General features: G+C 39.3%; 1 protein-coding gene across 1 annotated transcript in view; it reads left to right on the top strand.

Annotated features, from left to right (window-relative positions):
• The window catches only part of L3MBTL3 (l(3)mbt-like 3 (Drosophila)), an 82,590-nt gene that overhangs the window by 35,923 nt on the left and 34,086 nt on the right, over nucleotides 1-12,581 (top strand). The window contains exons 10-11 of the mRNA XM_009281532.2: nucleotides 2,753-2,844; nucleotides 3,392-3,543. Coding sequence (XP_009279807.1) covers nucleotides 2,753-2,844; nucleotides 3,392-3,543 — 244 coding nt within the window. The remainder of the gene's footprint in view (nucleotides 1-2,752; nucleotides 2,845-3,391; nucleotides 3,544-12,581) is intronic.

Raw genomic sequence — 12,581 nt, 5'->3', positions numbered from 1 at the left:
GATGGCACCAGCCCCTGAGCCACGTGTTGATCAGGTGTGTTTTCCTGTTCCTTTCAGTATCCTTCCCTGCCATTGTAAGGATTGAGGAAAACACTACCTGTGCTCCCGATCCTTGAACCAGTCGCCCCAGTGCCCTGAAGTCCCTTTTGATCACTGCAGGACTTCTCTCTGGAACCTCATCCCTGCCAGCCTGTATAACCAACAGCGGGTAGTAGTCGGAAGGCCGTACCAGACCAGGGAGCTTCCTAGTAATGTCTCTGACCCGGGCCCCAGGGAGGCAGCAGACTTCCCTGTGGGATGGGTCCGGTCGGCATCCCTCTCCCTCTGTTCCCGTCAGAAGGGAATCGCCTATGACAGTTATTTTTTTCTTAGTAGAGGCAGGCATAATTCGTTCTGACTGCCTGACTGCCTCACCCTAGGCAACCTCCTGGACATTAGGAAAAATTGCTTTACCAAGAGGGTGGTCAAACACTGGAACAGGCCTCCTAGAGAGGTGGCCGATGCCCCAAGCCTGTCAGTGTTTAAGAGGCACTTGGACAATGCCCTTAACAACATGCTTTAGATGAATTATATCATTCCAGTTAGCCTTCACATTATGTGTTTGTAAATTGACTGGAAATTAATAAAGCCTGTAGTTTTAGTTAGTTCTATATCTACAGTGACTAAATCAAATCCACCTTTGGTCCTTTTTTGAGAGATGAGGTAGGAGCTAGAGATCTTCCTTTCTCACTTGGTGACTGGAAGACCCACGCTGTCCAGAAACTGTTTCACAATCTACGGAAACCAATTTTTTTTCCATGGACTTTGTCCCAGTACCAGTACCTGATCCCATCACACATGCAGTAGGTGGGAGTTTTGTGTTGTCAGCTGTGAGCTTTGAGCTAGGTTTGAATATCCTCTAGAATTACAAAGGGAAAATTAAAGCCTCGATACCACATTCCTTTAACAATTATTTCAACTGGTCTACAGGTATAGTATATCAAGACAAGAGGCAATTGGAATATAAAGAAAAGTATCATTGTTTGGACTTGGAGGTTAATTTATGTTAGCTGATACTTAAAATGAAAACTGAGTAAGGCAGATGTGGAGAAGATGAAGTTAAAGGATTCTTTACTTGTTCCTTGGAAAATATGAGATATTTAGAAAGTTAAACGGAGCTTGTCTGTAGTGTATTTGAGTAACACTTCAAATAGTCAAGAGGCGACACATGTCAGTAGTTAAGGCAATCACTTACTGAAATTGGTGATGATTTTGGTCTTGTTTTACTGGATTGTAACGTGTGAACTAAAATAGATGTTCCTATAAGTATTATTTAATAGGCGAATAAAGGAAACAGACTATTTGCTTACAACTCTTAGGATTGTTTTATATATTAGAAGTACAAACGGTTTCTTGTGAATTATTTTATGCAGTTCAATATATTATGAATTATTTTTTCTCTAAGAAACTAGAAGAGGCAAACTATCAACAGAAATCTAGATTTCTTTCCAAGGGCTGTATGCATAGAATAAAAAATGCGGAAAGTCCGTGCAGGGGACAGTTTACACTGTAAATGCATAAGGGGTTCTGGGGTAAGCAACTGTTTCGATATAACGTAGGGAGTTTGTTTTAAAGCTAGTAGTGGTCATGCTGTATTAGTGATAGCCTGAGGATGTAGTAGGGTAAAGTCTGTAGGAGGAGGGAATATTTTTATTAGACTGACTGGCATAGTGGGAAGAGCTTTGGGGCCTGTAGGCCCTTTGCTGTTTCTGAAGTAGAAGCAGCAGACTGAAAAGCAGCTGGAGGGCACCTGCCCCCAGCTTGTTGGTTGTGTGTGTCTCAGTCAGACCACCAAAGGGAAATTGGTTGGTACCTGCGAGGCAGGGAGGTGGTAAGGTGCGGTTTTCTTGGGGAGAGACAGAGAGGTGACTTGTAGCCTGTGCCACTTGGAGAGATTTGTTCGAAGGGAGGGAGATTATTGTATAAAACTGCTATCTTACTGAGACTGATTTTTGATACCTGGTAGAATTACAGATTTTAGTTTACAGGCTCCCCCTAGACATTCTGCCCCTTGAGGACCTTCAGTTCCCTTGACAGGCAGGACTGTGAGGTCGGAGATCAGGGGTAGAGCACTGATTTTGTAAGAAATGCTCTCCAGCTTGTTTTGAAGGTGAAGTTGAAACGGAGCTGAAATCTCCCAAGTTCTTGCCTAGTGCTTTATTTATATGACTATTCTTCCTTCCAGATGAAGATTAGGAACAGTTCAAATGTCAGTCCTAGCCAACTGTAAGAAACTAATAATGTGCAGCTCAAGAAAGCAGAGTATTTTGCTCAGTTAGTGTAAAGAAAGCTTGACATTTTGGTAAGGAAGCTCAGCCAGCCCTAAATAAAGAACATGATTCCTCTTTGTAATACCAGATGCCCAAATAAAAATAGAAAAGCTTCATCAACTTTCTTTTGAACTCTATAAGCTCCTCTAAAGGGTGTCCTGCTAAAATTTCTAATAAATCCAAACCAGTGCTCCCTCAGAGACTCATTGAGTTCATATTGGGGTAGAATTAAAAAGTAGTTTTAAAGTAAATTTTCCCAATGTAGTTTATATAAAATTAGAATAAATAGTTAACAGTGCATAATCTTTTCAGTTTTGAAGTTGTAAGAAACAGTTCTGAACTGGATGGAAAAAATAATTTCATCAATTATGATCAAATCATCTGCATGCATCTTGTGTCTCATGCCTATCATTTCTTGCCCTTCTTTTATGACCCTCATGTAGGATATAAGGAAGAAGAATTCAGCTGGCCCTCATACCTAAAGGCATGCAAGGCTCAAGCTGCTCCTAAATCACTGTTTGAAAACCAGAATGCAGTAAGTACTTGCTTGTTACTAACGGTGTGGAAAGTTGCTAGTATGCTCATGTGTGTGGTAGAGACTCACAGCACGTTTCAGTGATGGCAGACTTGAGACCTCAAATTTAAGATAAAAATGTTTACAACAAATTCAATGACAATCTTCAGTTCACCTCTGCAATTCTGATCCATTAATTTTTTTACTGATCTGTTTAAACATCTGATCTGGCACATTCAGAAATGGTATATTAAATGAAATTTAAGACTTGTATTAGTACTGTGTCTCGCACCATAATGTTGTGGAACAAGCACGGTCTTTCAGAGAGAGTATCTAAGACAGTTAAAATCAACACATTTAATTTTAGCAGCATGTTTAGGGCTTTTTTATTTCATAAACCACGAGTCTCTCTGAGCATCTCTCATGTCAACTAATTAGGCTGCTGCCACTCTGTTGGGGCAGCTAACTGGGAAACTTAGAAATGACGTGAATATATTGATTGTGGACACTGGGGAGATTTCTGGATTTATAGTATTTATCTTCAATTAAATGTCTTTTCTCTATGTAGACAGTGATTCCATCGGGATTTCGAGTGGGGATGAAGCTGGAAGCCGTAGACAAGAAGAACCCGACTTTCATTTGTGTTGCTACGGTAACAGACATGGTGGACAATCGTTTTCTGGTTCATTTTGACAACTGGGATGAGAGTTACGACTACTGGTATGATGTTTCTGTTTTGTATCCTAGTGAGAGGTATCAGAAATGTGTTAGCTTTAAACACTATTTTCTTTCCAGACTGTCAATACAGTTACCATACCAACTTTTGCTAGATTTGTAATCATGGCCACCAAAGTATGTCTCAGTGGCAGACTGGAGGAATCAAATTTCCCATGTCAGGTTGCACATACAAAATTTCGAGATTGTGCTAAATGAGTGTTTGTGTGTATTGCTACATGTGGAGTTGTGGATTAATTTCTCATTTCAATTACATAGCATCTCTGAGGTTGATATCTTTAGTGAAGAATATGCACCGTGATAATGTGTCTAATTGTACTTGGAATTAGGTTTACATAAATTGATAGAAAGGCTGCATTTTTTCATAAGGTTCTTGATCCACTTACATTGTTCAGACTGAACCTTAGCCCATCTTCTGTAAGGCATCAGGATAGTGGCAAAACCTGGTTTTAGTCTTGTGTTCTACATTCCTCTGAAAATTGGGATCCTGCTATCCTGACCTGTGTTAGAGATGACCTTTCTGCATATTGTATGGTGGGGGGGCTTTGTGTATCTATATAGAAAAGTCAGTGGATGGAGCAGGACATACTATGAGCATAAAGATACTGAAGGAAATTCAGGCTTTGGCTGTCACAGTGTAGGTTTGTATTTGCACTCGCATCTTCTTCTGGCAGATCATTTAGAGCAAAGTAATACATCTTATGTTCTTTGAAGAGTAAGTTACTGCAGAACAGGTAGAGCATTGTAAGTCTACGTCTTGGGTTCAGCAGTGGCAACTTAGTTGTATAGCTGAGCGTGTGAAAATAAATGAAGAAAGTTTTCTTATCTGTATTTGATGACTGCTTAGGCACTATGTCAATGAGAATGACATGAAATTATTATGTAACTTCAAAACTTTGTGAGTCCACCTCTTGAAATAATAACTGTATGGGCTACATGACAAATAAGCTGTAGGAGAACTGAATATCAAGATAATAGGCCATATGAGTCAAAGACCAGAAAGATTAGTGATTATTTCCATGAAGAAGTAACACAGAACATACATTTCCTCTACAAAGCAGCAGGAAACTGGGGACTGGGAAAAGGTATTCTGAATTTCCTGATACTTGAGTGCTCACTAATAACAGTTATGCCATTAATTAATAATGGAAACAGCAGTTAGGCAAGGCTTTTAGGGCAAACACAATGCAGTATAACCTGTAGTTTGTTCAGAGGTAGCACAGGTATCTCTCTAAAACATTGCACTGTGTATAGCAGGCATACACTGAATTTCAGGCTTGTTAATATTCCCATGTCAACAGGAATTTTGTCCACCAATCTTCTCAGAAGAGGGAAAAGCAGCTTTTAACTACATAACCAGGCTTTACGTTTTTCCAGTCATAGTATTCTGAAGTGGGTTTTCTGAATTTCATATGTAGAATACATGAAATAGTACCTTCTTAAAGGATGAGGGAAAATTGAAGTGGAAAATGTATAGGTGTTTGAGAAATCACTGGAGCTGTATTTATACTGAAGCCAAGCTGAAGATTTGTTCTTTTGGTGAAATCGTAAAATACCTTTCGGGAAGGAGCAAGATGCTGCTGGAAATACTGTGCATGGAAATTAAATTCTGAGTGGCGTGGCCTACCTCTCTGCATTGCTGTGATTGAGAACAAGAGTGAATAGAGGAGGAAGGAAAGAAAATGGGAGAAAAGAACAGCAAATGAAAATAGCAGTGGAATGTCTGACCAAAAGAGAGCCTGAAAATGCATCCTGGATGCATCCCACTTGCATTTGTAATTTTAGATACCAGGTTTGTAGGGGCCTTAAAATATCTTAGGTGCATAAGTTTCACATCTACCAACTGGTGTCTGTAACTAGAAATGAAAAGTTCTGTTGGGATTACTCAGAGTGGAGCCTCACAGTCCCTGCAGTTGCATATATGTTTCAATCTCAGAATTATAATGGAGGAGAAATTATGTATTTAGTGTATGTGGTTGATTATTTTCAAACAATATTTATTTTATTCAAACAATTTATTTTTCTGTATACCTTTTGTGATTTAGTTAGTTTGAATTAATTGAACTTTTTCATTGAGGTTAAAAATTCTTTCCTCTTCTTGGATAACTAGAAGACGGTTGACTGATTTTACTGGACTTCAGGCAACAGAAATCTATTACCATCACCTAAGCTTTTTTAGGCTTTGGGCTTTCAGCGTGAAGATACTTTTCCTGACTTTTTCCTGAGCATTAGAAAATACGTTAATGGTTGAAAATAAGTACCCTGGCTACAATGAGTCATTACTACAGCTCTTTAATGCATGGTGGTGATACTTTCAATGTATTATAAATCCCATTAAATTGTCCTTTGGCAGTGGCTTTTAGAGGGAAGAAAAGTGAACAAAATTGATAAATTTGAGACTTTCCTTCAGGAAGGAGAATTTTGACCTATACAACACAAGCCATCAGGTCCTTTCCATCTGTCCCATCTTTTTTGATGAAACAAGTAATATTTCTTTGAGCGCCAAAGACATTCCCTCTGAGTGGAATTCCCAAATTTTCTTATGGTTGTCTGAATCTGGAAATAGCATTTGGGAGTCTTTGGGTATGTCTGAACTATGAATTAACTGCAGGTCCATGCTGGCTTTCAATTCTCCATTCTCTTGCATCTGTTCTGCTTATACAAAGATTTACGTTGCCTCAGCTTCCTAATTTTTTGTGACCAAACCCAAACACAGCCAGAGCTTGCGCAGGAGGTGAAGCTGTGCTAGCTTGTTGCCACTTGCCCACGGGAGAGATGGAGCGATGGCCGTGCTGAACTTGCTGCAGCCCAGACTCGCTGGGCCAGAGGGCTCTGGCTACCCTCATCCTTGGCTTGGTCTGAATTTCCCCTGCAGAGAAGGTGCTAAGCTTTTGGGATCAGTTTACCAGGAGTGTGAGAAAATACGATGTCCCATGCTTCACTCACTGTTCTGTTCCAGTCTGTCTTGCATAGAAAAAACGATTTCCAAAGCGCCTTGTGAAGACAAATCAGCTTTTGATTTTCTGAAACATTTTCTGATCTGTATGAGTTTTGGAACAGGCTGGATTTTGGTGTGAGACTAAGAGGCCAGTTCTGCTCTCCACCAGCATCTGCTACTTTCCTAAAAGCCGAGTCCTTAAAAGTTGTGATCTGCTTCTTTCATTTTTGAGATAATTAACTTTGCTCCGTTCTCTCTTTGAAAGGAACAGTATTCTTGAAGGGTTTATATTATGTCACAAAGAAGATAAAACAATCTTAAAGAACCATGTGTCACAGTGCATGCTTTTAACTATTTAAATGGATAATGGACCATTATCTGATCCTAAAGCTCTAAAATTTCATGCAAATAACCATGCAGCTGTCTTATCAGACTTCAAATAGAAAATAGGGTAATGTGGCTTGCTATACCACCTCTGGACGCATACCATAACCTCATGGGCCACGGTTTGGGAAGACTTGACCTAAAATAATACCAGCTTTACACTTGTCAATGATGAAGTATTCTCATTTACGCACTAGATGGGGCTGCAGGATGGTTTCTATGTTTTTCTTTCTTTTTTTTCCTTCTTTTTTTATGCACGGTTAGATGACTGACATCTCACAATCAAGAAGTTGTACAAGTAGCATTCTTGAGGGCATATTATTATTTATGGGTATAATGCATGTGTGTATGAGTGGTTTCTGATAGATACCATTTTCATTTCAGATTGTATCTACATTTAATAAAATGAAAATCAAAATACCAAAAGGTTTGTTTCCCCAAAAGGGAAAATCAGAAATTATTTCAAAACAGAAAATGAGTATAACACATACAGCTTATTTTAAAGAAAATGCTGATTACTAAATAAAAACTCTGTCCAGATCTTCAGGTGGAGACCCATTTGGGAAAGTACTTTTCTAAAAGAGTTGAATATTCATTTTTTTAACAGCAAGCATTATCAACCATCTCTCTTGATCTGAATTTAATTAGCTGTATCTATGAAACAGATTTTAGGGAAAAATTAAGAGGACAGCTGAAAGTGACCGATAGAAAAATACTAAGTCTTCTTCCATATCTGAGTCTCTGAGTTAAGGATTGTTGAACTGCACATGTGTTCCTTTCACGCAGAGTGGTGCGCACACCAGGGGCTCACATTGTCAGCTGCCCTCGGCTTTCCTTATTGCAGAACTTCTTCCTGGCCTTTTACATCATGTAGCTCTTCCTTGCTTGGACACCTTTTCTAAGATGTAGTTAAGCTGTCCATAACTCAGTGGAGCTGCCGCTTGTTCTGTCCCTCTGCATGGCTCTCTTACAGGTTCAGCTGGCGTGCTCTGCTGCTTTTGGCTCTGCTTCAGCTTTCTGGATTAGTTTCAGTTTCCAGTATGGATAATAGATGTCTTTTTCTGTCTGCGTGTTGTCGCACGACAGAAAGAATGGATCGCAAGTGGCATGAATTGTGTGGACATTATAGTCTTGCTTTATTAGTTGAGCGTGCACGTGTCACTACTCAACTGCTTGGTGGAAGGTGGTGGTGCTCCGCTGCGGTCTGGGGGTAGGTAGGTTTGGAGGTGCAAACCTTCAGCTCCTGCTAGTCATGGTAACCTTTTTTGGCCTAGCAAGCATCCTCACAATTCATGGATCATCGTGTTTTATGAAGCGCGTGAGCCGGGTGATCTGCCTTCTGTTTTGGAACAAAGGAGATAAAAAGCTGTGGGATGCAGCAAATTGATTGTGAAAAATCAGAGTAGCCTTTAGCATTCCAGCTGACAAGTCTTGGGCTTAATCTGATAGACTGTTGTTGTTCTTCCAAACTAGATAATATGTCCATGAAATAACACACATTAAAGCATGATAGTTTTACTTTAAATTGTGTGTGACTTTTACTGATCTCTACTTTTTACTGTTAAATGGACTGTTAGAAGCTAAAAGGCTGTGTGAAATCAGTAGGTAAAGATGGACTGTATGACCTGGTTTTGCTGGAACAGGGTGGGTTTTTTTTCCTGAGGCCACCGTGGTTACAGAATTTTCTTACAGGCTCATCTGTAATGACTGGGTTTTTCTTTTAAAGCAAATCAAAATGTTGTGGATGTTTTATAGTGCTATTTAGCAGTGCTGTGGTGTGTAGCACTTGTGGCTACGTGTTCCCTGTTCGCTCCCATTGCTGTAATGTCAGAGCATCTTCCAGGAGTGCATCTTTCATTGCAACATACCTTGGTCACTTGCTGCTTCTTGAATCTTCAAGGCAGGAAGTGTGTGCAGTGGCATTTACTTTTCAGAATTTTATAAAAATGTATGTTCAAACTATGCTTGAAAAAGCAAAACAGAACAAATGCATTTAGAAGTTTTGTCCTGATAAGTGTTTTTACACGTCTACCTCATTATTTTACGTATAATACTGATAATACCCTAGTGACTCATGAGCATGGGCCTTGTTCCCAAATTTAACTCAGGAGACTTCTGAAAATAATTTGTGGACTTTACTCCAAAACATTTCAGGAAGTAAGAGGATATGTCCTTCCAGTGCAGAAGGATACCTCATCCATGTAGAATTCTTCTGTGTAAAACTCCAACTTGAGAGGGATTGAAGAGAGAAGTGCTGCCCCCCTTGCTGGTTAGCTGCTCTTCAGCTACTGTAAAGAGAAGGGCAGAGGACAGAGGGAGCATGAAGCACTCACCTTTTCTCTGATTTGTTTGGGGCAAAGCGTTTCTAGGAGTCAGATGCTGAGTTTTAAGAGTGCAATATTACCACAAAAGTCCTTTCACTTTCTTTTATTAATGGCAACTTCAGTGATTCAGAGGGTACCTGGTGTGATACTATAAATACTAAATACATACAGTATAGCGTTATATATTGTAGTAGGACAAAAGGTTGGTATTCCTGAAGTGAGTTGAATCCTTGGCTATTGTCAGAGCCATTACAGAATCTATCAAAGGTAGGTTTTATCTGCTAGAAATTGATCTGTTTGGCATCGTTACAAAGAAATACTAGCAGACCTGTTTCATACATAAAGCGACAAGGTAATTGTAGTAGGTTGGCCAACATTTTTTATCATTAGTGCTTGAGTCCTTTTAGGTAGAAGGCTAGAGGCTTGTTGTGAGACGATGCTTCTGAGACACCCAACCTGCATTTCTGTTGTTGAAGTACATCCATACTGAATTTTAGACATCATGTAAAATCACTTTTCAGATTTTTTTTTTTAATTAGTGTTGTTCTGTGTATTCCAAATATGATATACTCCTTCATTTTTCTTTTATGCAGTACAGGTTCAAAACTACAATGTGGCAGTAGCCCAGGGTTCAGTCTACAGTCTTTTCTGTGCTGTGTTCCTTTTGCAGTCCTTAAAACATGTTTGTGTTCAAGATCTGCAGACCTAGCATTTTGATCTGAGCCTTTAAGACATTAGGGTGCCTGCTGATTTACCTTCAACTTCTTTTTCTGTCATGCACAGTTCATTGCACCCTCTTAGGTATTACAGATTATCGGTAAAATCACTTTTCAGATTTTTTTTTTTAATTAGTGTTGTTCTGTGTATTCCAAATATGATATACTCCTTCATTTTTCTTTTATGCAGTACAGGTTCAAAACTACAATGTGGCAGTAGCCCAGGGTTCAGTCTACAGTCTTTTCTGTGTTGTGTTCCTTTTGCAGTCCTTAAAACATGTTGTTCAAGATCTGCAGACCTAGCATTTTGATCTGAGCCTTTAAGACATTAGGGTGCCTGCGATTTACCTTCTTAAAACATGTTTGTGTTCAAGATCTGCAGACCTAGCATTTTGATCTGAGCCTTTAAGACATTAGGGTGCCTGCTGATTTACCTTCAACTTCTTTTTCTGTCATGCACAGTTCATTGCACCCTCTTAGGTATTACAGATTATCGACCTGTGATATTTAAAAAAAAAAAAAAATTAGTACTGCTAATTAAGGGAACTTAATTAATATGAACTTCCAGCATGCTAATACTTTCTGGGTAGATACAGATAATGATTATTTTGTAACAATCAGGGAGGGCAGACCCACCGTTCAGGTATTTTGCCTTAGTAACTCTTGGGTTGAAGGAAAAGGGAGAGAATACATGTTACTCACCAGCCTAACAGTTGAGACATTGACTTCAGAGAGGGATTAAATAGAAACTGGATCAGAATGAGTGTTTCAGTATTTTATGCAATGATTATTGTGTATGAAGTACATGTCTTCATGCATGGATGCTCTCTGCTTGTCTTCATTTCTCATTAAATATTTGAGAAGTGTTTGGAAAGCAGCATTCCTTCAGCAGGAGGGAGAGACAGTGTTTCTATCTAGAGTACTGCTTGGCTACTTAAGCTTGGTGTCTTGATCCCTCCCTGGGGAACGGGGAATGAAGGCCTTAGCTATTTCAACTTACTCAGGCTGCAGTTTGTTGGCCTCGGTGGGTCCATGGAGTGAGTGAGGCGCTGGGCTCGTGGCCACTGGAGAGATGGAAACGCTGATGGGATTCTCCAGAAGAGAGAGGGCGCGTAGCTGGGAATATTTAATGTCAGCTACTGAAGCACAGTTAGGGTTAGGAAATAGTGGAAGAGAGAGATAGTGCACTATAATATTGAATTTATCTCACTAAAGAAGAAATCAGGTGGGACAGGCTCCTAAGAGAAGCGAGGTCCCTAAGGACAGACCTACATGGGGATTACATGGTTATATATGAGTTTCCAGCTAAATAGAGGCAAACAGTATGTTCGCACAGCGTAGTGCAGTGCCGTGCAGAATAATGCTAGCTTTTTGTGTCAGCATGATGTTCCTTAGTCACCCTGACTACATAAGTACTGTCTGCTTCTTTAAAAAGCACTGTTAATTGTTCAGCCAACTCAAAAGCAATCATTAAGTATCGATGCAGACATAGGGATGGTGCATGTTTCACATCAGAGTCTGATGGCTTTTGACTTTTCCTGTGGATCAGTCTTACTTTTTGCCTTTCCTAATAATATTCAGTAATAATGTAATAATTATAGTATATACATTATATATTATATACAAGATATGTTGTACATAATGTGTTATGTTATGAAATAATATAACAATATGTAATAAAATCATATAGCTCTATATAATAATTTAATAATACTGAATGTTTAAACAGTTTTTCCTCTCATCTGCTTTTAAATCAATTACATTTTTGCAGTGTGTCTTTTTTTTTTTTGGTATTGCTAACAGAACTCGATAGCCAGCACCCACTGCCACTCTCTTCTAAGCACAGTGTAACTGAACCAGTGAGCACAGCGAGAGCGATCTCTCCTTGCTTCAGACAGATGCCAGTACACATCAAGTGTAGCTCACCCTGCCTCTGTTAGTCTTCTGTGGTTCTTGTGGCATGCCACAGGCAACAGCACTAGTGCAAAATTTGATGCATGTGACAGAAAATATGGGAAGTTGTTAGTCCCTCGAGTAAGAGAGTTTGATCAGCTTTTTTAGAGCAATTTGCAGTCTTGGATCACTGATTAGTTCTGGATTCTTTCAGGCAGTTTGGGGCCTAAAATGCTATTTTATTCTTTTTTGCTGACAGTTTTTCTCAGACGTACTTTGCTTATGTGCTGCTGGGTTATAATAACGTTTGTAGCTCCATTCAAACCACTCAGAATCTGAGTTTGAGTTTTTACTTGTTATTGACAATGCATTGCAGTTATGCATGATTTTCTAATCTGCCTCCAGGTGCAACTTGGATCATTGATCAAGGTCTTTAAGCTTTTGGTTTAAAGTTTCAGTCTTGGCTTTGCAAAACTCCATCTGTCTTTGATGGGATTACTGCATTCTTGCAACCAGCCAACATGTTTCTACCAAGAGTCTCTACATGTGAGTTTTTCAGGTCCAGCATTATAGCTTCTCAATGGAGATCTACCACTAACTTAAAGGACTTGATTTTTTGATCTTCCAGTGAAATTGTAAATAAAGCCTTATGCTTCTTTAGGTGGTAACAAGTCTATGTTAAATGCATTCATATCTTCAGGTTATGTTTGCAGTTTAAGTGTAAGTTGAAGATGTCTTAGGTTATTTGGAATTTGTTAAATCTTTTTT

Source organism: Aptenodytes forsteri, unplaced genomic scaffold (genome assembly GCF_000699145.1).
Source record: "Aptenodytes forsteri isolate BGI_AS27 unplaced genomic scaffold, ASM69914v1 Scaffold82, whole genome shotgun sequence".
NCBI lineage: Eukaryota > Metazoa > Chordata > Aves > Sphenisciformes > Spheniscidae > Aptenodytes > Aptenodytes forsteri.
Note: the sequence above shows the minus strand (reverse complement) of the source record. Positions and strands in the feature narration are given on the sequence as shown.